The 25403-nt window shown below is 45.1% G+C and overlaps 2 protein-coding genes across 8 annotated transcripts in view; both read right to left on the reverse strand.

The window, feature by feature from the left end:
- cep131 (centrosomal protein 131) overlaps window positions 1-10212 on the reverse strand; it is a 52374-nt gene extending 42162 nt beyond the window's left edge. For both annotated transcript variants that reach the window (XM_014212660.3, XM_014212657.3), the window contains exons 1-3: window positions 9667-10212; window positions 8884-9080; window positions 8540-8634 (exon numbers count right to left, since the gene is read on the reverse strand). In XM_014212660.3, coding sequence (XP_014068135.1) covers window positions 8540-8634; window positions 8884-9069 — 281 coding nt within the window. In that variant the 5' untranslated portion in view covers window positions 9070-9080; window positions 9667-10212. The remainder of the gene's footprint in view (window positions 1-8539; window positions 8635-8883; window positions 9081-9666) is intronic.
- A 357-nt stretch (window positions 10213-10569) lies between these two features.
- Window positions 10570-25403, reverse strand: part of rnf213b (ring finger protein 213b) — an 83463-nt gene continuing 68629 nt past the window's right edge. For all 6 annotated transcript variants that reach the window (XM_082977495.1, XM_082977490.1, XM_082977491.1 and 3 more), the window contains exons 46-63: window positions 21886-21996; window positions 21443-21673; window positions 21194-21278; window positions 21056-21090; window positions 20866-20966; window positions 20620-20770; window positions 20262-20427; window positions 19984-20087; window positions 19540-19797; window positions 19222-19354; window positions 19054-19137; window positions 18506-18686; window positions 17950-18151; window positions 17270-17347; window positions 16760-16957; window positions 16425-16514; window positions 12142-12323; window positions 10570-11171 (exon numbers count right to left, since the gene is read on the reverse strand). In XM_082977495.1, coding sequence (XP_082833621.1) covers window positions 11033-11171; window positions 12142-12323; window positions 16425-16514; window positions 16760-16957; window positions 17270-17347; window positions 17950-18151; window positions 18506-18686; window positions 19054-19137; window positions 19222-19354; window positions 19540-19797; window positions 19984-20087; window positions 20262-20427; window positions 20620-20770; window positions 20866-20966; window positions 21056-21090; window positions 21194-21278; window positions 21443-21673; window positions 21886-21996 — 2529 coding nt within the window. In that variant the 3' untranslated portion in view covers window positions 10570-11032. The remainder of the gene's footprint in view (window positions 11172-12141; window positions 12324-16424; window positions 16515-16759; window positions 16958-17269; window positions 17348-17949; window positions 18152-18505; window positions 18687-19053; window positions 19138-19221; window positions 19355-19539; window positions 19798-19983; window positions 20088-20261; window positions 20428-20619; window positions 20771-20865; window positions 20967-21055; window positions 21091-21193; window positions 21279-21442; window positions 21674-21885; window positions 21997-25403) is intronic.

The raw sequence follows: 25403 nt of genomic DNA on the forward strand, positions 1-25403 counted from the left end.
TGTGTGTGTGTGTGTGTGTGTGTGTGGTGTGTGTGTGTGTGTGTGTATATGGGAGTCGGTGTGTGTGTGTGTGTGTGTGTGGGAGTCGGTGTGTGTGTGTATATGGGAGTCGGTGTGTGTGTGTGTATATATGGGAGTCGGTGTGTGTGTGTGTGTGTGTGTGTGTGTGTGTGTGTGTGTGTGTGTGTATATGGGAGTCGGTGTGTGTGTGTGTGTGTGTATATGGGAGTCGGTGTGTGTGTGTGTATATATGGGAGTCGGTGTGTGTGTGTGTGTGTGTGTGTGTGTATGGGAGTCGGTGTGTGTGTGTGTGTATATGGGAGTCGGTGTGTGTGTGTGTGTGTGGTGTCGGTGTGTGTATATGGGAGTCGGTGTGTGTGTGTGTGTGTGTGTGTGTGTGTGTGTGTGTGTGTATATGGGAGTCGGTGTGTGTGTGTGTATATGGGAGTCGGTGTGTGTGTGTGTGTGTGTGTGTGTGTGTGTGTGTGTGTGTATATGGGAGTCGGTGTGTGTGTGTGTGTGTGTGTGTATATGGGAGTCGGTGTGTGTGTGTGTATATATGGGAGTCGGTGTGTGTGTGTGTGTGTGTGTGTGTGTATATGGGAGTCGTGTGTGTGTGTGTATATGGGAGTCGGTGTGTGTGTGTGTGTATATGGGAGTCGGGTGTGTGTGTGTGTATATATGGGAGTCGGTGTGTGTGTGTGTGTGTGTGTGGTGTGTGTGTGTGTGTGTGTGTGTGTGTGTGTATGGGAGTCGGTGTGTGTGTGTGTGTATGGGAGTGTGTGTGTGTGTGTGTGTATATGGGAGTCGGTGTGTGTGTGTGTGATGTATATGGGAGTCGGTGTGTGTGTGTGTGTATATGGGAGTGGTGTGTGTGTGTGTGTGTGTGTGTATATGGGAGTCGGTGTGTGTGTGTGTGTATATGGGAGTCGGTGTGTGTGTGTGTGTGTATATGGGAGTCGGTGTGTGTGTGTGTGTGTGTGTGTGTGTGATATATGGGAGTCGGTGTGTGTGTGTGTGTATATGGGAGTCGGTGTGTGTGTGTGTGTATATGGGAGTCGGTGTGTGTGTGTGTGTGTATATGGGAGTCGGTGTGTGAGTGTGTGTGTGTGTGTGTGTGTGTGTGTGGAGTCGGTGTGTGAGTGTGTGTGTGTGTGAGTGTGTGTGTGGGAGTCGGTGTGTGTGTGTGTGTGGGAGTCGGTGTGTGTGTGTGTGTGTGTGTGTGTATATATGGGAGTCGGTGTGTGTGTGTGTGTGTGTATATATATGGGAGTCGGTGTGTGTGTGTGTGTGGTGTGTGTGTGTGTGTGTATGGGAGTCGGTGTGTGTGTGTGTATATGGGAGTCGGTGTGTGTGTGTGTATGGGAGTCGTGTGTGTGTGTGTGTGTGTGAGTCGGTGTGTGTGTGTGTGTGTGTGTGTGTGTGTGTGTGTGTGTGTGTGAGTCGGTGTGTGTGGGAGTCGGTGTGTGTGTGTGTGTGGGAGTCGGTGTGTGTGTGTGTGTGTGTGGGAGTCGGTGTGTGTGTGTGTGTGTGTGTGGGAGTCGGTGTGTGTGTGTGTGTGTGTGTGGGAGTCGGTGTGTGTGTGTGTGTGTGTGTGTGTGTCGGTGTGTGTGTGTGTGTGTGTCGGTGTGTGTGTGTGGGAGTCGGTGTGTGTGTGTGTGAGTCGGTGTGTGTGTGTGAGTCGGTGTGTGTGTGTGTGTGTGTTTATGTCGGTGTGTGTGTGTGTGAGTCGGTGTGTGTGTGTGTGTGTGTCGGTGTGTGTGTGTGTGAGTCGGTGTGTGTGTGTGTGTGTGTGTGTGTGTCGGTGTGTGTGTGTGAGTCGGTGTGTGTGTGTGTGTGTGTGTGTCGGTGTGTGTGTGTGTGTCGGTGTGTGTGTGTGTGTCGGTGTGTGTGTGTGTCGGTGTGTGTGTGTGTCGGTGTGTGTGTGTCGGTGTGTGTGTGTCGGTGTGTGTGGGAGTCGGTGTGTGTGTGTGTGTGTGGGAGTCGGTGTGTGTGTGTGTGTGTGTGTGTGGGAGTCGGTGTGTGTGTGTGTGTGTGTGTGTGTGTGTGGGAGTCGGTGTGTGTGTGTGTGTGTGTGTGTGTGTGTGGGAGTCGGTGTGTGTGTGTGTGTGTGTGTGTGTGTGTGGGAGTCGGTGTGTGTGTGTGTGTGTGTGTGTGTGTGTGTGTGTGTGTGTGGGAGTCGGTGTGTGTGTGTGTGTGTGTGTGTGTGTGTGTGTGTGTGTGTGTGTGTGTGTGTGGGAGTCGGTGTGTGTGTGTGTGTGTGTGTGTGTGTGTGAGTCGGTGTGTGTGTGTGTGTCGGTGTGTGTGTGTGTGTCGGTGTGTGTGTGTGTGTGAGTCGGTGTGTGTGTGTGTGTCGGTGTGTGTGTGTGTGTCGGTGTGTGTGTGTGTGAGTCGGTGTGTGTGTGTGTGTGTGAGTCGGTGTGTGTGTGTGAGTCGGTGTGTGTGTGTGTGTGTGTGTGTGTGTCGGTGTGTGTGTGTGTGAGTCGGTGTGTGTGTGTGTGTGTGTGTCGGTGTCTGTGTGTGAGTCGGTGTGTGTGTGTGTGTGTGTGTGTGTGTGTGTGTGTCGGTGTGTGTGTGTGTGTGTGTCGGTGTGTGTGTGTGTGTGTGTCGGTGTGTGTGTCGGTGTGTGTGTCGGTGTGTGTGTGTCGGTGTGTGTGTGTCGGTGTGTGTGTGTCGGTGTGTGTCGGTGTGTGTGTGTGTGTGTGTGTGGGAGTCGGTGTGTGTGTGTGTGTGTGTGTGTGTGGAGTCGGTGTGTGTGTGTGTGTGTGATATGGGAGTCGGTGTGTGTGTGTGTGTGTATATGGGAGTCGGTGTGTGTGAGTGTGTGTATATGGGAGTCGGTGTGTGTGTGTGTGTATATGGGAGTCGGTGTGTGTGTGTGTGTGTGTCGGTGTGTGTGTGTGTGTGTGTCGGTGTGTGTGTCGGTGTGTGTGTGTCGGTGTGTGTGTCGGTGTGTGTGTGTCGGTGTGTGTGTGTCGGTGTGTGTGTGTCGGTGTGTGTCGGTGTGTGTCGGTGTGTGTCGGTGTGTGTGTGTGTGTGTGTGAGTCGGTGTGTGTGTGTGTGTGTGTGTGTGGGAGTCGGTGTGTGTGTGTGTGTGTATATGGGAGTCGGTGTGTGTGTGTGTGTGTGTGTATATGGGAGTCGGTGTGTGTGTGTGTGTGTGTATATGGGAGTCGGTGTGTGTGTGTGTGTGTATATGGGAGTCGGTGTGTGTGTGTGTGTGTGTGTATATGGGAGTCGGTGTGTGTGTGTATATGGGAGTCGGTGTGTGTGTGTATATGGGAGTCGGTGTGTGTGTGTGTGTGTGTGTGTGTATATGGGAGTCGGTGTGTGTGTGTGTGTGTATATGGGAGTCGGTGTGTGTGTGTGGGTGTATATGGGAGTCGGTGTGTGTGTGTATGTATATGGGAGTCGGTGTGTGTGTGTGTGTATGTATATGGGAGTCGGTGTGTGTGTGTGTGTGTGTGTATGTATATGGGAGTCGGTGTGTGTGTGTGTGTATGTATATGGGAGTCGGTGTGTGTGTGTGTGTGTGTGTGTGTGTGTATATGGGAGTCGGTGTGTGTGTGTGTGTGTGTGTGTGTGTGTATATGGGAGTCGGTGTGTGTGTGTGTGTGTGTGTGTATATGGGAGTCGGTGTGTGTGTGTGTGTGTGTGTGTGTGTGTGTGTGTGTGTGTGTATATGGGAGTCGGTGTGTGTGTGTGTGTGTGTATATGGGAGTCGGTGTGTGTGTGTGTGTGTGTGTGTGTGTATATGGGAGTCGGTGTGTGTGTGTGTGTGTGTGTGTGTGTGTGTATATGGGAGTCAGTGTGTGTGTGTATATGGGAGTCAGTGTGTGTGTGTCTATATGGGAGTCGGTGTGTGTGTGTCTATATGGGAGTCGGTGTGTGTGTGTGTGTGTGTGTGTGTGTGTGTGTGTGTGTGTGTGTGTGTGTGTGTGTGTGTGTGTCTATATGGGAGTCGGTGTGTGGGTGTGTGTGTGTGTGTGTGTGTGTATGGGAGTCGGTGTGTGGGTGTGTGTGTGTCTATATGGGTGTCGGTGTGTGTGTGTGTCTATGTGGGAGTCGGTGTGTGTGTATATGGGAGTCGGTGTGTGTGTGTGTGTCTATATGGGAGTCGGTGTGTGTGTGTGTGTCTATATGGGAGTCGGTGTGTGTGTGTCTATATGGGAGTCGGTGTGTGTGTGTCTATATGGGAGTCGGTGTGGTGTGTGTGTGTGTGTGTGTGTGTGTGTGTGTGTGTGTGTGTGTGTATGTATATGGGAGTCGGTGTGTGTGTGTATATGGGAGTCGGTGTGCGTGTGTATATGGGAGTCGGTGTGTGTGTGTGATATATATATGGGAGTGTGTGTGTGTATATATATGGGAGTGTGTGTGTGTGTGTCTATGGGAGTGGGTGTGTGTGTGTGTATATATGGGAGTGTGTGTGTGTGTGTGAGTGTGTATATGGGAGTGTGTGTGTGGGTGTGTGTGTATATGGGAGTGTGTGTGTGTATATATGGGTGTGTGTGTGTGTATATATATGGGAGTGTGTGTGTGTGTGTATATATATGGGAGTGTGTGTGTGTGTGTATATATATGGGAGTGTGTGTGTGTGTGTGTGTGTATATGGGAGTGGGTGTGTGTGTGTGTGTGTATATATGGGAGTGTGTGTGTGTGTGTGTGTGTGTGTGTATGGGAGTGTGTGTGTGTGTGTGTGTGTATATGGGAGTGTGTGTGTGTGTGTATATGGGAGTGTGTGTGTGTGTGTGGGAGTGTGTGTGTGTGTGTATATGTATATATGGGAGTGTGTGTGTGTGTGTATATGTATATATGGGAGTGTGTGTGTGTGTGTATATGTATATATGGGAGTGTGTGTGTGTGTGTATATGTATATATGGGAGTGTGTGTGTGTGTGTGTGTGTGTGTGTGTGTGTGTGTGTATATATGGGAGTGGGTGTGTATGTGTGGGTGTGTGTGTGTGTATATATGGGAGTGTGTGTGTGTGTGTGTGTGTGTGTGTATATATGGGTGTGTGTGTGTGTATATATATGGGAGTGTGTGTGTGTGTGTGTGTGTGTATATGGGAGTGGGTGTGTGTGTGTGTGTGTCTATGGGAGTGGGTGTGTGTGTGTGTATATATGGGAGTGTGTGTGTGTGTGTGTGGAGTGTGTATATGGGAGTGGGGTGTGTGTGTGTGTGTGTGTGTGTGTGTGTGTGTGTGTGTGTGTGTGTGTGTGTGTGTGTGTGTGTGTGTGTGTGTGTGTGTATATGGGAGTGTGTGTGTGTATATGGGAGTGTGTGTGTGTATATATGGGTGTGTGTGTGTGTATATATATGGGAGTGTGTGTGTGTGTGTATATATATGGGAGTGTGTGTGTGTGTGTATATATATGGGAGTGTGTGTGTGTGTGTGTGTGTGTGTATATGGGAGTGGGTGTGTGTGTGTGTATATATGGGAGTGTGTGTGTGTGTGTGTGTATATGGGAGTGTGTGTGTGTGTGTGTGTGTGTGTGTGGGAGTGTGTGTGTCTATATGGGAGTGTGTGTGGGAGTGTGTGTGTGGGAGTGTGTGTATATGGGAGTGTGTGTATATGGGAGTGTGTATGTGGGAGTGTGTGTGTGTATATGGGAGTGGGTGTGTGTGAGTGTGTATATGGGAGTGGGTGTGTGAGTGTGTATATGGGAGTGGGTGTGTGTGTGTGTGTGTGTGTATATATGGGAGTGTGTGTGTGTGTGTATATGGGAGTGTGTATATGGATATGGGAGTGTGTATATGGGAGTGTGTATATGGGAGTGTGTGTGTGGGAGTGTGTGTGTGGGAGTGTGTGTATGGGAGTGTGTGATATGGGAGTGTGTGTGGTGTGTGTATATGGGAGTGTGTGTGTGTGTGTGTATATGGGAGTGTGTGTGTGTGTGTGTGTGTGTGTGGGTAGTGGTGTGTGTGTGTGTGTGTGTGTATATGGGAGTGTGTGTGTGTGTGTGTGTGTGATATATGGGAGTGTGTGTGTGTGTGTATATATGGGAGTGTGTGTGTGTATATGGGAGTGTGGGTGTTTGTGTGTGTATATGGGAGTGTGTGTGTGTGTGTGTGTGTGTGTGTGTGTGTGTATATGGGAGTGTGTGTGTGTGTGTGTGTGTGTGTGTGTGTGTGAGTGTGTGTGTGTGTGTGTGTGTGTGTGTGTGTGTGTGTGTGTGTATATGGGAGTGTGTGTGTGTGTGTGTGGTTGTGTGTGTGTATATGGGAGTGGTGTGTGTGTGTGTGTGTGTGTGGGTGTGTGTATGGGAGTGTGTGTGTCTAGTGGGTGTGTGTGTGTGTGTGTGTGTGTGTGTGGGAGTGTGTGTGTGTGTGTATATGGGAGTGTGTGTGGGAGTGTGTATATGGGAGTGTGTGTGTGTATATATGGGAGTGTGTGTGTGTGTGTGTGTGTGTGTATATATGGGAGTGTGTGTGTGTGTGTGTGTGTATATATGGGATTGTGTGTGTGTGTGTATATATGGGATTGTGTGTGTGTGTGTATATATGGGATTGTGTGTGTGTGTGTGTGTGTGTGTATATGGGAGTGTGTGTGTGTGTGTGGGAGTGTGTGTATATGGGTGTGTGTGTGTGTGTATATGGGAGTGTGTGTGTGTGTATATGGGAGTGTGTGTGTGTATATGGGAGTGTGTGTGTGTGTGTGTGTATATGGGAGTGTGTGTGTGTGTATATGGGAGTGTGTGGGGTGGTGTGTGTGTGGTGTGTGTGTGTGGTGTGTGTGTATATGGGAGTGTGTGTGGGAGTGTGTGTGTGTGTGTGTGTGTATATGGGAGTGTGTGTGTGTGTGTGTGTGATATGGGAGTGTGTGTGGGAGTGTGTGTGTGTGTATATGGGAGTGTGTGTGGGAGTGTGTGTGTATATGGGAGTGTGTGTGTGTGTGGTGTGTATATGGGAGTGTGTGGGAGTGCGTGTATATATGGGAGTGTGTGTGGGAGTGCGTGTGTGTGTGTGTATATGGGAGTGTGTGTGGGAGTGTGTGTGTGTGTGTGTGTGTATATGGGAGTGTGTGTGGGAGTGTGTGTGTGTATATGGGAGTGTGTGTGGGAGTGTGTGTGTATATGGGAGTGTGTGTGGGAGTGCGTGTGTATATGGGAGTGTGTGTGGGAGTGTGTGTGTATATGTGAGTGTGTGTGGGAGTGTGTGTGTGTGTGTATATATGGGAGTGTGTGTGGGAGTGTGTGTGTGTGTGTGTATATATGGGAGTGTGTGTGGGAGTGTGTGTGTGTGTGTGTGTGTATATATGGGAGTGTGTGTGTGTGTATATGGGAGTGTGTGGGAGTGTGTGTGTGTGTGTGTGTGTGGGAGTGTGTGTGTGTGTGTGTGGGAGTGTGTGTGTGTGTGTATGTGGGAGTGTGTGTGGGAGTGTGTGTGGGGTGTGTGTGGGGTATATGGGAGTGTGTGTGGGAGTGTGTGTGTGTGTGGTCTGCGCGGGAGTCTGCGCGGGAGTCTGCGCGCACGCGTGTGGGAGTGTGTGTGTGTGTGGATATTCGTAAGGGGCAAACTGGCCCAATGGAAAAAAAATAATAATCTGACAACACCGATTCAAGTAGCTACACATTCCTCTACGCTTCCCTTTACAAGATGCTGTTGTCTGGAGAGAGGCAACCCAATGACAGCTATGGGGGCCGGAGAGGAGCCATGTACCCTAACAGTATCCCAGAAGGCAGTGGGTGGTGCAGATGGGGGGGTGGCGGACTAGCAGCAGCTGCCTGACTATAGAATCTCTGCATGCTGTGCTGCACACACTTCTCCTTTCTCTGGTTCCTTACTGTGGGGTAACCCGACCCCATGGCCCTCCCCCTCCAACTCCTGACAAAGCAGCTCTAGCTAGGCCTCTGCTCCCCTACAACAGCCCCGGGTCCTGGGTCTCCAATTATAATACAGGCAGCCACCAGGACACAATGCCCATTGTACAGTCCTTTAAAGAATGGTTAGGGATGCCAGCTGTTGCTCAGCGAGGAGAGACTTAAAGAGTCAGCCGACCAGCTTCCCTCCCTCCATTCAAGCCGATGGAGCTCTAGCCACCATCCTCCACTCTGCACTTAACTCACACATACTGCTCTTCCAACCGCTAAATCAAATTCCACATATCGTCACAAAAAACTTGTTCCATCCAGACAAACACATATGGTAGGATATGGGCTGACATGTTTATTTCAGACTTAAACTATGTTAAACAACAGCCTAAAGGAAACCTTTTAAATACTCCAATTCACATCAAAAGTGAATCACTTTCCAGAATAATTACACTAAGATTATTTGTTGGACAAATCAAAATCTTAAGACAGTGAAGCATCTCCGACTGAATAATAATGTCATACATGCTGCAGCACATATACAGTACCTGAGTCAACGAAACTAAAACAAATGTCAATATGGGTTCAACTGGGCTGGCTGTATAGAGACAATGTAGGAAAAAGTTGTGATGTGTGGCTCAGTTTGTTAGCTAGCAATGCTAAGGTTGTGGGTTCAATTCTTGCAGGGGTCACCCATACATATACTAAATATTTAAGGTCTAGGATACCTTAGGCTGATGTTGGCTTGCTGGTTGACCTGTGTAGTACTGTTGGACCTTCTCAGGTTCTTGATAGAACGGGAGCTGCCAAACCCAGCATCACCCTACAGACAAGAATGGCGACAGAGGTAAATTAAATACAAGACATCCTAGTTATCTGTTGTTGCTTAAAACAATGTCATGTCAGCACACACTCATATCGCAAACATGAGTATCTTTGTTCCACACAAGGTCTGAAGTTTGGATGATATCTCAGCTCTAACACAGCTTTAACATATTAACACAGTAATAGCCTAACTGTCACAAACAGGGTTAACTTGCATCCATGCATACTGCTTGCTGGTTTCGCTCACCAGTGTGTTCCGTTTGCCCCTGCCCTCGCTGGCTACAGAGACAGACACAGAGCGGGAGAAGACTTTCCCTGGAGAGGCAGAGCTGGGCCGGCGGGACACCGAGAGCTGGGAGCCTGACAGAGACAGGTCCAGGGCATCCCCTGTTCCTCCGGCCTGGATGGACGATGGGCTACGGGTAGTGTGCATCCTGACAAGGCCTGTTAGAGGGAGAGGGGAAGAGTCATGATACACATGGACATTCAAAAAGGGACACAAACACCTACTGTGAAAGAACTGATTGGTGCGGTTTGATCATGTTAAGAGGAGCAGATGCAGTCAACCACTTCCTCTTCAGCTGTTAGTTGCCCTAGGCAACATAGTCACAACGGTAGCACTCAGATAACATTAACACTTGGAATTGAATTCACACCTAAACCACATTCACTCCATTCCCAATTAAATATATTTCAATGTTTTAGACTTCTTCCTAGGCAGATACAATGCAGAAGGACCATCATGGTTATGTCGTTCACTTGGGATTGACAAAATGTGACACTTTGCCTCAAGATCTATCTAGCTTGCTGTCCTGCTTAACATTAGTGGAACAGTAAGATGATTTCAGATAGCTATCATATCGTTGGCTACAATGTTTCGATGGAATCAGTGTGTAGGATATAGGTAGTGTACATTGTCAAGGTTGGTTGTGCCAAGTGAGGGGGGAATACAGGTGATAAGGAGAACCAAAGATAAAAATTGAAATATCAAAACCACAAATAATCTTAAAAGTCGGCCATGCAAATTTACCTTGCTTGTGTTGTTATCGCAGATTACTCCAAAGCCAATGGTGACGTTTCAGTGAGAATAGCTACAGTATGTCTTGGTGGCACTGATTTATTAAATCAACACACGTTAACAGTAGCTACCTAAAAGCCAAAAGCTAACGTTAACTATAAGCCAAGAGCCTGTCAAGTGGGTCTGCTAGAAGCTAGTTTGAATAAGTGGTTGATGCCTAAAATGAGTATTTATGTGCAGCCTAACCTTCTGTGTGTGGCGCACTAGGCTGGCTGGCTGGCTAGCTAGCTTAAGTTAGCTTGCTCTCATCTTTCTACACATAATAAGCGAAAAGCAACATGTTGGCTACGAAGCGATCAAGCGAAATAACTTCAATAAATCCACTTCAGTAGCTAGCTAGCTAAACTAGCTACAAACTGTCAAATACGATAGTCCTTCGTTACCACAGCTCCGTAGAAATATTCCGTGAACTTGCTCCATCAAAGCAAAGAGTGAGTGACAATAATAACCCGCAACATCTTCTCTGTGGCAACCAGAAAACACAAGAACTCATCCTACTGAGAACTGTGATTGGCGGTAAAAACACAACGTCCTGGAAATGCAGAGGATCTGATAGGTGGAGTGGAGGTGTCGGTTAGCAGTGCAGTGGCTAACGGGGCGTGCCCCAAACGAACTGTTTGGTTGACTTTGCAAGAGGGGGGTGTGACACGCACCACCTGCCCCCTACCCAGCCCCAGTTGTCACGATATTATAATTTAACAAATCAGAAAGCGAAAAATAAGCTTTAGTTTACTTTAATTCATGGGAGCACTAACCAACGCACGTTTCAACACAGTTTATGGTCATTTGATCATTTGTTTCATTTATATATATATTTTCAAGTAGAACATATGAAGACAAGTAAAATAGACAATATAATTTTACTCACTGTAATAGAACATCTTTATTTTGGTGGACCAACAATGCATAGAAACATACAGGCTACTAGGCTACTAGAAACCCCTTTTTTACTGCTGGGCAAAGGTTGGATGGGTGTAAACTAGTACAGGGTCTTTAGAGATAATGGACAATATTCACACACAAGACTGGCAATAATTGCCTATATGAAGTTAGCAGAGGAACTAGAGATAGCCTAATCATTAGGAAGGAAATAATCATAATTACATTTGACATTTTAGTAATTTGGCAGATGCTCTTATTCAGCGCGACTTACAGGAGCAATTAAGTTAAAGTGCCTTGCTCAAGGGCACATAATTGGTCCTTGTTCGGATTCATACTTTGTATTTGCTGAATAATCAAACTCTGTTAAGATACTTTCATTGGCCACAATGTAAAAATAAACATATAATACATAACCATCAAAACCAGCATCCTCTTCTTATCTCTTTCTAAACTCTACAGCCATTCTCCACATATCTGCCCCTTTGTCCAGAGTGATGACCTCTGGTAGGGAGTCAAGCCCAGGCATGGGTGGGAGTCTCTTCTTATCCAGATGGTTCTCTAGAGTAGACCTGATGCTGTGGAGACACACACACACACCAGAAACAGCCAGGAAGGCGGGGAAGAGAGGAGGCAACAGTTAGCATTGCAACCCCATTGTCCTCAACACACGCTGCATTCCTATTCAGTCCCTAGCCCCAGCTGCTGGTTTAGTAAGGGTGCAGGGGTGACCTGTGCCGGCTGAGTGTATATCACTTAAGTCCCTTTCCACTGACAGATGGGCGCCGGTAAGCATCACACCCTTCTGGCCCCTCCTGGCCCCTAGGAGTCAAAAGGGCCGCCTCATGTCCCAGGGGGATCTCTCTCTGTGTGTTTCTCAGTGTTTGCTCCTGCTTTATTGGGATTGAAATAAGTGTCCGTATAAACGGATTGACAGATTCCTCTAGTCTAAACATCAAAGTGTGGCCAGGGGTAGGGACAGGGTTGTAATCACTGAAAATACAAGGGGAACACATTCTTTGTTGTTATATTTTTTAAGATCAGGAAAATGTATAATCAACATCAAAGTCCTGTCCAAAGGTGGGTAATGATGTTAATGACTGCAGTGCTAATCAAATAATTCAAATGCTTTGTAAATAATGTGTTTTACACATTTGTGCGACATTTGCCCCCATACCAATCCTTCATTCAGTCACAAATGGTTAGTGTCTTTGTTTGTTTTGTCAGTTACTATTAATGACCATATAAGATTTGTTTTGTCAGTTACTGTTAACTACCATAAGAGGTTTGTTTAGTCAGTTAGTGTTAATTACATAAGAGGTTTATTTTGTCAGTTACTGTTCATGACCATAAAAGAGGGTGAGAGCTGGATTGCCAATGTGTTGACGACAATAGCAGAAAGCAGCCAAAACGGCCCTTAGCCCTACTGTGACCTAGGTAGTCTACAGCACAAACATCTCTCAGTGTTAACCATCTTTCCCACTAGCTCTACTCTGTATAATAATGCATAAAAAATGCAAAAAAATGTAATACAAAATGGGCCCTTACTCCCAGTGTGGTAGATAAGCCTGGTCTGAAAAAGCCTGAGTGTTGGTCTTCAGGAGGAGGATTTCATGCAGCTCCAGGGAGAGTATGTCAATGTCTGTCCCACTGAAGAAGACCCTCAGCTCTCTCCTCTCCTCCTCGGATAACTTCTGCTGGAACTCTGATGGCAGCCTCTGGAACGGGTCCTGCAAACACATGATATCCATATGCAGCAAGCACAAGATAAATCACAGTGATATAAGTGATATAATTAGGAATAGAAAAACAGATCCTAGATCAGATTAAATCTCTGACTCACATCATCAGATGAGGAGAACAAGACTCGCTTTTCATTAAATCAAATTATGAATCAAATCAAATTGTATTTGTCACAAACGCCGAATAGAACAGGTGTAAACCTGACAGTGAAATGCTAACTTAGAAGCTCTTTCTCAACAATGCAGAGTTAACTTCTTTGGGATAGGGGGCAGTATTTTCACGGCCGGATAAAAACGTACCCGATTTAATCTGGTTACTACTCCTGCCCAAAAACTACAATATGCATTTAATTAGTAGATTTGGATAGAAAACACTCTAAAGTTTCTAAAACTGTTTGAATGGTGTCTGTGAGTATAACAGAACTCAAATGGCAGGCCAAAAACTGAGAAGATTCCATGCAGGAAGTGCCCTGTCTGACAATTTGTTGTCCTTCTGTTGCATCTCTATCAAAATTACAGCATCTGTGCTGTAACGTGACACTTTCTAAGGCTTCCATTGGCTCTCTAAAGCCACCAGAAAGTGGAATGGGGTGTCTGCTGTCTCTGGGCAAAGTATAGGAGCAGAGTTTGTAAGTGGTCAGCCTGGGGACAGTGAGACTGGAGATGCGCGTTCACGAGACTTCTCCATTTTTTTCTTTCAGTCTTTGAATGAATACAACGTTGCCCGGTTGGAATATTATCGCTATTTTAAGAGAAAAATAGCATAAAAATAGATTTTAAACAGCGTTTGAGATGCTTCTAAGTACGGTAATGGAATATTTGGATTTTTTTTGTCATGAAATGCGCTCGCGCGTTACCCTTCGGATAGTGACCTGAACGCACAAACAAAACAGAGGTATTTGGATATAACTATGGTTTATTTGGAACCAAAACAACATTTGTTGTTGAAGTAGAAGTCCTGGGAGTGCATTCTGACGAAGAACAGCAAAGGTAATCCAATTTTTCTAATAGTAATTCTGAGTTTAGGTGACCCCGAAGTTGGCGGATGTCAAAATAGCTAGCCGTGATGGCCGAGCTATGTACTCAGAATATTGCAAAATGTGCTTTCGCCGAAAAGCTATTTTAAAATCGGACATAGCGATTGCATAAAGGAGTTCTGTATCTGTAATTCTTAAAATAATTGTTATGTATTTTGTCAACGTTTATCATGAGTAATTTAGTAAATTCACCGGAAGTTTTCGGTGGGTATGGTAGTTCTGAACATCACATGCTAATGTAAAATGCTGGTTTTTGATATAAATATGAACTTGATTGAACAAAACATGCATGTATTGTATAACATAATTTCCTAGGAGTGTCATCTGATGAAGATCATCAAAGGTTAGTGCTGCATTTAGCTGTGGTTTGGGTTTATGTGACATATGCTTGCTTGGAAAATGTCTGTGTGATTATTTGTGTCTATGTACTCTCCTAACATAATCTAATGTTTTGCTTTCGCTGTAAAGCCTTTTGGAAATCGGACAACGTGGTTCGATTCAGGAGAAGTGTATCTATAAATTGGTGTAAAATAGTCCTATGTTTGAGAACTTTGAATTATGACATTTTGTGGTTTTAAATTTGGCGCTCTGATTTTTCACTGGCTGTTGAATAGTGTGGGACGATTTCGTCCCACCTCCCCTAGAGAGGTTTTAAATAAGAAAAGCAAACTAATGAAAAATTAAATGCACATGAATTAAGCTACAGTACCTACAAGGAGTACCAGCTGAGATTCAAACAAGCATACGTGAGTCTTAGAAAAGCGGTATATAAATCCCATGTATTATTATAATAAACAGATAAAAAATTTGTTTTATCAACATTTGTTTTTGATTCAACGCCTGCCATTTCCAATGTCACACATTGCCTGGATTTACAGCTCAGATGGAGGCTGACCGTCTGCATGTGGTACCTGAGGTCAACCAGTGGTGGTTAACAGAGGTCAAGGGTCAGTTGGGTGAAAGGGTTGACAAACTACTAAATGTGGTCACAGAGGGGGAGTTTCTCTTCACTGACAGAATTTGTATTGTTGGTTTGGTCTTTAAAAGTGATTTGGGCTCGGTCTATCCACAGATTCATTGATATGAAAAGATCAGTAGGATAATTTAATCTCATTTATTGTTATGATTAGAACTGGTATATCTAACTAACTGCCTGACTGTTTTACTCTCCACAGTGTAAAACAATAACTCTGGTTGTTAATACCAACACTGGGGGTTATTTTACACCACTGAGTGTTAATTTCACTCTTACAGAACTCCTGAATCAATACTAGAAATGTAACACTGAAAAATCGATGCTGGTCAATTTGATGTGTACTGCATATGTTAACTCACCTGTGGAGATAGAGGTATGGGCTCTATGTTAACTCACCCGTGGAGATACAGGTATGGGCTATATGTTAACTCACCTGTGGAGATACAGGTATGGGCTATATGTTAACTCACCCGTGGAGATACAGGTATGGGCTATATGTTAACTCACCCGTGGAGATACAGGTATAGGCTATATGTTAACTCACCGTGGAGATACAGGTATGGGCTATATGTTAACCTCTTCACTATAGGGGGCAGTATTTTCACGGCCGGATGAAAAACGTACCCAAATTAAACGGCCTACTACTCGGGCCCAGGAACTAGAATATGCATAGTATTAGTAGATTTGGATAGAAAACACGTTGACGTTTCTAAAACTGTTTGAATGATGTCTGTGAGTATAACAGAACTCATACGGCAGGCAAAAACCTGAGAAAAATCCAACCAGGAAGTTGGACCTCAGAGAGTTCTAGTCATTTCAAATGATTTTCTATCTAAACTACAGTGTCTGTGATGTCATATTGCACTTCCTAAGGCTTCCACTAGATGTCAACAGTCATTAGAACCTCGTTTGAGGCTTCTAGAATACAATTTGATTGAATAATACCCGGAAGAGTAAGTGTTCTGGCTGGGGTCATTGCCTTACCTCACGCGCACTCATGAAGGATTAGCCATTTCTTTTTTTCTTTTGTAATGAATGTGCTATTGTCCGGTTGGAATATTATCGCAATTCTACGATTATAACACCCTAAAGATTGATTGTGAACATGGTTTGACATGTTTCTACAAACACTGAGGGAACTTTATAACTTTTCGTCGACGGTGGATAGATACATTTTGAAATGGGGATCTGGACGCACCATCAAAACGGATTTATTTCGACATAAATTATGGACTTTATCGAACAAATGAACATTTCTTGTGGAAGTGGGAGACCTTCCGAGTGCATTCAGCCAAAGATCAGCAAAGGTAAGATAATATTTTTAACATATTTCAGCGTTTTGGGGATGCCGAGGCTGGACGGCTAACTGAATAGCATGGTGTTCAGTACTCAGAATATTGAACATTGTGCTTTGTACGTAAAGTTATTTTGAAATCTGACACCGCGGGTGCATAAAAGAGTACTGTATCTATAATTCTTAAAATAATTGTTATGTATTTTGTCAACGTTTCTGATGAGTATTTTTGTAAATTCATCGGAAATTTGGGGGTGAATACATTTTCTGAACGTCACGCGCCAATGTAAAATAGTTTTTTGGGATATAAATATGAACTTGATGGAACAAAAAATGCATGTATTGTCTAACAATGTCCTAGGAGTGTCATCTGATGAAGATCGTAAAAGGTTAGTGCATAATTTTAGCTGGTTTTGTGCTTTTGGACGGCTAACCTTGCTTTGAAAATGACTGTCCTTGCTAAGAAAATGGCTGTGTTTTTGTTTTTTGCTGTGGTTGTATCCTACCATAATCTAATGTTTTGCTTTTGCTGTAAAGCCTTTTTGAAATCGGACAACGTGGTTGGATTCAGGAGAGGTTTATCTTTCAAATGGTGTAAAATAGTCATATGTTTGAGAAAACTGAATTGTGGTATTTTAGTTGTTTTTGTATTTCGCGCCATGCGATCCCATTGGCTGTTGGCTAGGGGTTCCGCTGGCGGAACGGGGTGCCGCTAGCGGAACGTCTAGATGCAAGAGGTTAACTCACCTGTGGAGATACAGGTATGGTATATGTTAACTCACCTGTCCTCTGCTCAGCATCAGCTCAGACTTCCAGCAGGTAAGGAGCTGCCAGGTGAATGTGCTGTGTTCCAGTCTGCTCTCTCCAAGGACCTGGGACAGAGATATGTGAGAGGGGTACAGTCAAAAGGGCCAAAGCAGGGGGACCTCTGTAATAGAGTGGTCTCTCTATAACAAATAATTTACATATAGTAGTATATTTGTGCCTTAGGAATGAGAGTCATGAGGAGAGCACATGCATAATCTACCCGGACAAAAATAGATACAAGGTATAAACATAAATTACTGCATCTCTGGGCATTAGGTGGAGACATTGCTGGAGTTAAGAGATACTCTACCTTGGCTACACTGCTAGAGATCTGTGGGCCCATCTTGAGCGACTCAGTCAGGTAGGACAAGAGTGGGGCTTGGGGCACTCCGCTAGTCTTCCCCAGGAACCGCAGGCCAATCTCCACCGCAAACACAGCGTCACACACGTCAGTGTATGAACGCAGTCCTGCCCTCATAGCACCGCTAACGGAGCCCTTCAGCGACTCCTGACAGACAGAACAACAGATGGAATGGCAGACAGAGACAGACAGAACAACTGTAAGCAGAGAGCTGGACACAGTGACGCATAGCTGGGGAGACTAACTACCTCCCAGCCCAGTGAATGGAAACAGAGTGGGGTATAGTGGGTTTAGGAATTTGACCTTGAAACACAATGTCCCTTTCAAACCCCACTGGGGAAAACTCCTGTGTGCGTACATACTTGGTTGGTATTGAATCCATGGGGCCTGGGCTGGGCATGACTTCAATGCTTTAAAAAAAAGGATACAGTCTCAAACTGAGCGCAAATGTACGTTTACCTGAGGTATCTTAGCCCTGACTTCATCAAGGACTACTGAGAAGTCTTGCTGATGTCTGTTCAAGTACCTTGAGGTGTCCTGCAAATACATGCCTGGTTAGTATACCTGCTACTGTAAATGTATTTTATTTAAAAAAAAATCTAATTTCTTTTCCTACTAGCATTGTCTTTGCTGATAACGACTTTACCGAGGAAAACTACTTACTATGATTGTCATACAGTATGTGGTTGTCTTACCTAGCTATCTTAAAGATGCAGTCCTGGGTCTTAAGCACAACAAGTTCCTAACATATTGTACGAATTGGATTCGTAACATATCATAGGAATTGCACAAAAAATATATATATATGTTTGTAGCACGTAACATATCATACGAAATGGATGACGTAGTACACAATTGAATGACGAGGTAGTACACAAAAAACAGGGACCCGTTTTGGCTCGTGAGCACCCCTTTTAAAACTACCGGCTGAAATTATACAACAGTTCTTGAGCATCACTTTAAGACGAATGCACAAAGTAACTGTAAGTCGCACTAGATAAGAGCGTCTGCTAAATGACTAAAATGTCAATGGAAAAATGTAATATATATATATACTAAAGAAGAACAATGACAAAATATGGACGTTTCTTAGGCACAATAATTGTATCAATATGATATCTCAAATTTTTGTCTCTTACGGCTTGGATACTTGGTTTCCCAGCTAGGAAGCGGCGGGCCAGTTGTGCCTGGATGTCCATCAGGTTGTAGCAGCTGTCTGTCTCCCTGCGTGTCCTCAGGGTGTAATGACAGTGGGATAACACCAGGGGGAGCAGCTCCCTCTCAGGGTGGCACAGGGTCAACTGTGTCTCTGACACCCCCTCCAGAGGAACACTGTAGGCACTGCAGGGATGTAAGAAAAACATCTCACTGTTAAGATTCAGGGCCCGGTCTAGGATCAGTTTCAGAGCAGGAGTGCTGGTCTAGGATCAGTTTAGACTTTTAAATCATAATGAATGGGATGGGGAACCAGTGCCAATATTCATATAGTGCCTCAGAGTAGGAGTAGGAGTGCCTCAGAGTAGGAGTGCTGATGTTAATCAAAATGATTTAAATGGAGAAACTCATCCTAGATCAGCTCCTACTCAGTCTGAGATGATTTTTGAACACAGAGTCTTCAAAGCCTATCAAAATCGCAAGGTGCATATATTAGCCAATCAAATGATCAAAAGTAGAGGTTTGGTAGGTGTGACTAACCTGTTGCAGTGGGGACTGAGTCTCCTAACCTCTCTGACCAAGCTGTTGTGAGTCTCTAACAGGAATTTGACTAGAATCTGGAGGCAGGACCCTGGACCATGACGACAGGGTGACAGGAACTCCCCAGAGCTCTCCATGGTCAGCTCCTTCTCACAAACCTGTGGTGTCACACCTAAATCTGCTGCTCAAAACACATGCGATACACACACAGTACACACACATCAAGACACAGAGTTAGATGGGCAGCAGGTAGCCTAGTGGTTAGAGCGTTGGACTAGTAACCGAAAGGTTGCAAGATTGAATCCCCGAGCTGACAAGGTAAAAATCTGTTGTTCTGCCCCTGAACAAGGCAGTTAACCCACTGTTCCTAGGGCGTCATTGAAAATAATAATTTGTTCTTAACTGACTTGCCTAGTTAAATAAAGGTCAAATAAAAAAAAGATACAGATAGGACTATTCTATCCGACAAGATTCCCCATACACTGTCCAAATGGACACAAAACAGTGGTTAGTATATAGTGGGGAATAAATGTGCTTTGTGTACATACCATTGTTGGCCACGTCCATCCTAAGGCAGTTCCACACATTCATGAAGACCTTCATTCTCCCAAGCAGCACTTTCTTCTGGTACCCTACAGTGGTATAGTTTGGCGACAGTCAAACTATTGATTGAGTGGTTGATTGATTGATCAACCTGAATAATAACTCCCACATACCTGTTGGTATGTGCTGCAACACCTGGGCAATGCTCTGACTGGTCATCTCAGCTGTCAGGGGAAACATTCTGGACAAGTCAGCCTGTAAGGCAGCCAGCTCTGGTAGATGGTGGAGCTGTCTCACACACAGCACCTACAGTGGACAAACACAAATACATACACAGACAAACAAGTATGGAAAATCTCCCATAACATACTCCATTCTCTATAAACAGGTAATAATGTCGACAACAATGTCACATGATGAAGGTCAATATAATGGAATGGAGTGATTTCTTCTTTTGAATCCCATTCTTGATCAGTTTCATTTCCAGTTACCTTCTTTAGGAAGAGTTTGAGGAGGGGTACGGTGTTGCGTCCCTGCTCCTGGTCCACTCTCTGAGAGAAGTGCTCCACGGTGAGGGTTTCAGACAGGCTCCAGAATGAGGAGTGGTGTGTGGGGCAGTCTGAGAGGGAGGGCAGCTGGGGCAGCATGGGTCGGGGGTCCGCATAGAGTAGTCTCATCAGTGGGCTTCCACCCAGCCTGTCATCTGCACTGATACTGACCTGAGCTTCAGCCAGTTTCCTCCTTAGATGCTGGAGATCAAATGGGTGGGTTAATAGGTACAATAAAAAGATTGGACGTAGTTTAGTGTCCCAAATCACTATAGTCCTTCACCAGGAATACTGTATGACTGTGTTATGAAGTCCTTATGTACTTCCCCTGCAAACCTTCAAATAAAGTGTTACCAAAAGCCTAAACTAATCCCAGTTGGACCATACCTGGATTATTGGGTTGATAACTGCATCACAGACCAGTTTCTCCCACTGTTCCCGTCCACGTCGAGAGGACAGGTCAGGTCTTGTGTGGCGATAACCTGGTTCAGCTGAAGTCACAAACTCACTCAAATACTCTGAGGTGCAACCATTACAAGGCAATATTTTAGACATTTCTTTGTAAGAATTGTGGGGAACATTTTATATATATTTTTTATATAATATTTGTAAAACTATTTGTAAAAACGATTTATTAAAACAAAATGGAAGAAAAGTGTAATCACCTGCAGTGAACTCCAGACAGGCTTGGAGAACCAGATTAATTATAACAGCCGTGTTGTCCATGTTCTGATCCAGTGTCCGACCCAGCACCTCCATGTCCTTCTCAAGGTGGCTCCACATGAACCCCAGGACATCTCGGACACCAGGGTGGATCATCTGACTGACTGCCTGCACAGACAAAGAAACATTATTTTTATCACACAGTTAACTTAACCGACATAATGGCTTTATGCCCATTTCAACAGTTGACAATTCCTTGAGATATTGTCCAGAAGTGATCAATGTACTTCCGAGCACAGGTTTCTTGTGATGCCTATTCCAACTACTTGATGTTAGCTTGAGATATTGGTCGGGCCTTACCTGGTAGTTTTTGATGGTCCCTTGCAACATGGCCAGGTGGTTGAGCAGTCGAAGGATACCGGACTGGGCTGGTGACATCTGTCTCTCTGGGGCCTCAGACCTACGATAAGCCTCTCCCAAAATGTGACCCGTCCTGGTCTGATCCCCCACACTAAATTCACACACAGAGGTCAAAGGTCAATGTGGCATTAACGCATAAACTAGATTTCTCAGTTGTATATTGGGAGAGACGATTAAGCAAAGGACCTTAGTTGAGCAGCAGTAAATCCATCAACTGGGTTATGACTAACACCACCAACTGGAACACCGCAGTCAAGGCATTTGGATTTTGCCATTGGTTTCCCGCACTAAGATAAAGAAGAAGAACAGAGTCAAATTTATAGGAAGAAACTGCTCAATGAGATACCTACAAAATAAACAAGAAAATATCTCTCACCTCTCCAACAAAACACGCATGACCATTGGCACAAACTGCAATCAAAATAGTCAAATGATTAGGTACTACTGCATATCAACAAGCGATGACGATGTCAAAAGCAATACCACGAGAATACATTTGCCAGCAAATACTCACAGTACATCTTCATTTTGTCCTCTTTAGTCATCCACTGGCGAGCCTCACTAGTGTGATCATCTGGCATGGTGGGCAAATAGCAGCCCTGTGGGACAACTGGTTATTAGCCTCAATTACCTTATTACAGTATCAACCCCAGCCCCTACCCCACTTGTAGAGATATCCCTTACCCCTTAGTCACAAGTGCCAAGGGGGTAGGGGCTGGGGGTTAATTTGGGATTCAGTGTATCAGAGAAAAGAGCGCCTCACCGTCATATTTTGAGGCTGGGAGGCTATCTGGTGGAGTGGAGCCAGCAGCGTAGTCCCACTGAGGAGCACAGCGTTTGCATGGACCAGGAGCTCCAAAAGGAGGCGCCGTTGAGGTGGGACAATCTGGGAGATCTGGAGTCCACCTATCTGATTGGATAACAGCGCTGTGCAGAGCTCTCTGAATTCACCTGATAGGCTGTGCTTCAGGAAGTCATCCAGTTTCCTTGTCTCCTGTAAGGAGAAGGCAGGGGAAAAATTTAATTTCATACCACATGAGTTTATAACAATAAGGGACAGTTTACCAGACACAGATTGACCTTAGTCCTGGACTAATAAGCGCATTCGATGGAGAATCTCCATTTAGAATGCTTTTTAGTCCAGGACTAGGCCTAATCTGTGTCCAGGAAACCACCTAGAGTTTACCATAAATTGAGAATGGTCACCTGTGGAGTGGGGTGAATTTTGGAATCAGGTGATGCGAAGCGACAGGTGACCTGTCTGAATGAAGCCAGGACTAGGAGAACTTGGGCTGAAGCTCTGGAGCAGCTCAGATTCTATAAAAGAAACAGAACACAGTCAGTCAGTGATTATCTTGAATGCTTGAATGCACCAGAGCACATAATGTTTTTAAGGGGTGGATCAGCTTTAATATTGCGGAAAGATTATTGCTTCCAATCAATGTAATTGTCTGCATCATTTTCAATCCCCCATATATTTTGGGGTGTAAATATATACAGTTGAAGTCGGAAGTTTACATACACTTAGGTTGGAGTCATTAAAACTCGTTTTCAACCGCTCCACAAATTTGTTATTAACAAACTGTAGTTTTGGCAAGACGGTTAGGATATCTACTTTGTGCATGACACAAGTCATTTTTCCAACAATTGTTTACAGACTGATTATTTCACTTATAATTCACTGTATCACAATTCCAGTGGGTCAGAAGTTTACATACACGAAGTTGACCGTGCCATTAAACAGCTTGGGAAATTCCAGAAAATGTCATGGCTTTAGAAGCTTCTGATAGGCAAATTGACATAATTTGAGTCAATTGGAGGTGTACCTGTGGATGTATTTCAAGGCCTACCTTCAAACTCAGTGCCTCTTTGCTTGACATCAAGGTAAAATCAAAAGAAATCAGCCAAGACCTCAGAAAAAAGGCCGCTCAGCAAGGAAGAAGCCACTGCTCCAAAACCGCCAGAAAAAAAGCCAGACTACGGTTTGCAACTGCACATGGGGACAAAGACCGTAATTTTTGGAGAAGTGTCCTCTGGTCTGATGAAACAAAAATAGAACTGATTGGCCATAATGTTCATCGTTATGTTTGGAGGAAAAAGGGGGAGGCTTGCAAGCCAAAGAACACCATCCCAACCGTGAAACACGGGGGTGGCAGCATCATGTTGTGGGGGTGCTTTGCTGCAGGAGGGACTGGTGCACTTCACAAAATAGATGGCTTCATGAGGAAGCAAAATTATGTGGATATATTGAAGCAACATCTCAAGACATCGGTCAGGGAGTTAAGGCTTGGTCGCAAATGGGTCTTCCAAATGGACAATGACCCCAAGCATACTTCCAAAATTGTGGCAAAATGGCTTAAAGGACAACAAAGTCAAGGTATTGGAGTGGCCATCACAAAGCCCTGACCTCAATCCTATAGAAAATTTGTGGGAAGAACTGAAAAAGCGTGTGCGAGCAAGGAGGCCTACAAACCTGACTCAGTTACACCAGCTCTGTCAGGAGGAATGGGCCAAAATTCACCCAACTTATTGTGGGAAGCTTGTGGAAAGCAAGTTAAACAATTTAAGGCAATGCTACCAAATACTAATTGAGTGTATGTAAACTTCTGACCCACTGGGAATGCGATGAAAGAAATAAAAGCTGAAATAAATAATTCTCTCTATTATTATTCTGACATTTAACATTCTGAAAATAAAGTGGTGATACTAACTGACCTAAGACAGAGAATTTTTACTAGGATTAAATGTCAGGAATAGCAAAAAACAGTTTAAATGTATTTGGCTAAGGTGTATGTAAACTTCCGACTTCAACTGTATATCCATATACATAATGTACATACCCATACATAAACATTCATGCATATATACATATATACATACATATATAAGCCCTGTCTTTCAAAGATTGTCACGTTCGTCATAATGAGCGGACCAAGGCGCAGCATGAGTTGAGTTCCACATACTTTATTTCACAGTGAACTAACAAAAACAACAAAGAGTAAACGAATGTGAAGTTCGTAGCTCACATAGCACTACCACAAACAATATCCCACAAACGCAGGTGGGAAAAAGGGCTACCTAAATATGATCTCCAATTAGAGGTAATGATTACCAGCTGCCTCTAATTGGGAACCATACAAACCACCAACACAGAAATACAAATGCTAGAAACCCCCCTAGTCATGCTCTGACCTATACACCATAGAGAACCCAGAGGGCTCTCTATGGTTAGGGCGTGACAGTACCCCCGCCCCCCCCCCGGACTGGACGGGGACTGGACGCCGGACTGGACGCCGTGCCTGGGCACCGGCACAGAGGAAGGCTCCGGCCATGGAGCAGGACTGGACGCCGTGCCTGGACTGGGCACCGGCACAGAGGAAGGATCCGGCCAAGGAGCGGGACTGGATGCCGTGCCTGGACTGGGCACCGGCGCAGAGGAAGGCTCCGGCCATGGAGCGGGACTGGACGCAGTGCCTGGACTGGGCACCGGTGCAGAGGAAGGCTCCGGCCTTGGCACCGGTGCAGGAAGCTCCGGCCCGTGGACCGTCACTGGAAGCTCCGGACCGTTGACCGTCGCTGGAAGCTCCGGGCCGTTAACCGTCGCTGGAAGCTCTGGCCTGTAAACCGTCGCTGGAAGCTCTGGACTGTGAACCGTCGCTGGAAGCTCTGGACTGTGAACCGTCGCTGGAGGGTCCGGGCTGTAGACCGTCGCTGGAGTCTCCGGACCGTACACACGCACTGGTGGACGAGTGCGGGGAGCCGGCACAGGATGTACCGGGCTGGGGAGACGCACTGGAGGCCTGGTGCGTGGAGCCAGCACAGGTGGCACCGGACTGATGACACGCTCTTCAGGGTGAGTGCGGGGAGCCGGCACAGGACGTACCGGGCTGGGGAGGCGCACTGGAGGCCTGGTGCGTGGAGCCGGCATAGGTGGCACCGGACTGATGACACGCTCTTCAGGGCAAGTGCGAGGAACCGGCACAGGTGGCACCGGACTGCGGAGGCGCACTGGAGACCTGGTGTCTTGGAGAGAGATCATTTCTTTCTTTCAGGATTTGTATACTGAGTATGTCCACATCCCCGTCAGACCATTTTATTGGTAAACTACACGGTAATGTAAAAGTACATTTTTTTTGTGATCCAATACGCAATATAATACTCTTATCATAATTTGATTTTAATCCAGAGAGGTTAGCAAAAGTATCTAGATCCTCTATGAGGCTGTGGAGGGATTCTAATTGTGGTTTTAAAAGAAAACATGAATCATCAGCGTACAATGACACCTTTGTTTTTAAGCCACGGATTTCTAATCCCTTAATATTATTGTTGGTTCTAATTTTAACAGCTAACATTTCGATGGCAATAATAAATAGATATGCCGATAGTGGACAACCTTGTCATACTCCTCTTGATAGTTTAAAATTTTCTGAGATGTAGCCATTATTTACTATTTTACACCTAGGGTTACTATACATAACTTTAACCCATTTTATAAGAGATTCTCCAAATTTGAAATATTCTAGGCATTTATATATAAACTCCAGTCGTACTTTATCAAAAGCCTTTTCAAAATCAGCTATGAAAACCAGGCCTGGTATCCCCGATATTTCATAGTATTCTATTGTTTACAGTACTTGTCTTATATTATCTCTAATGTATTGTCCATGTAAAAAAACCTGTCTGATTAGGATTAATAATATCTGACAATACCTTTTTAATTCTAT

The sequence above is a fragment of the Salmo salar genome, chromosome 01 (genome assembly GCF_965601325.2).
Source record: "Salmo salar chromosome 01, fSalSal1, whole genome shotgun sequence".
Taxonomy (NCBI): domain Eukaryota; kingdom Metazoa; phylum Chordata; class Actinopteri; order Salmoniformes; family Salmonidae; genus Salmo; species Salmo salar.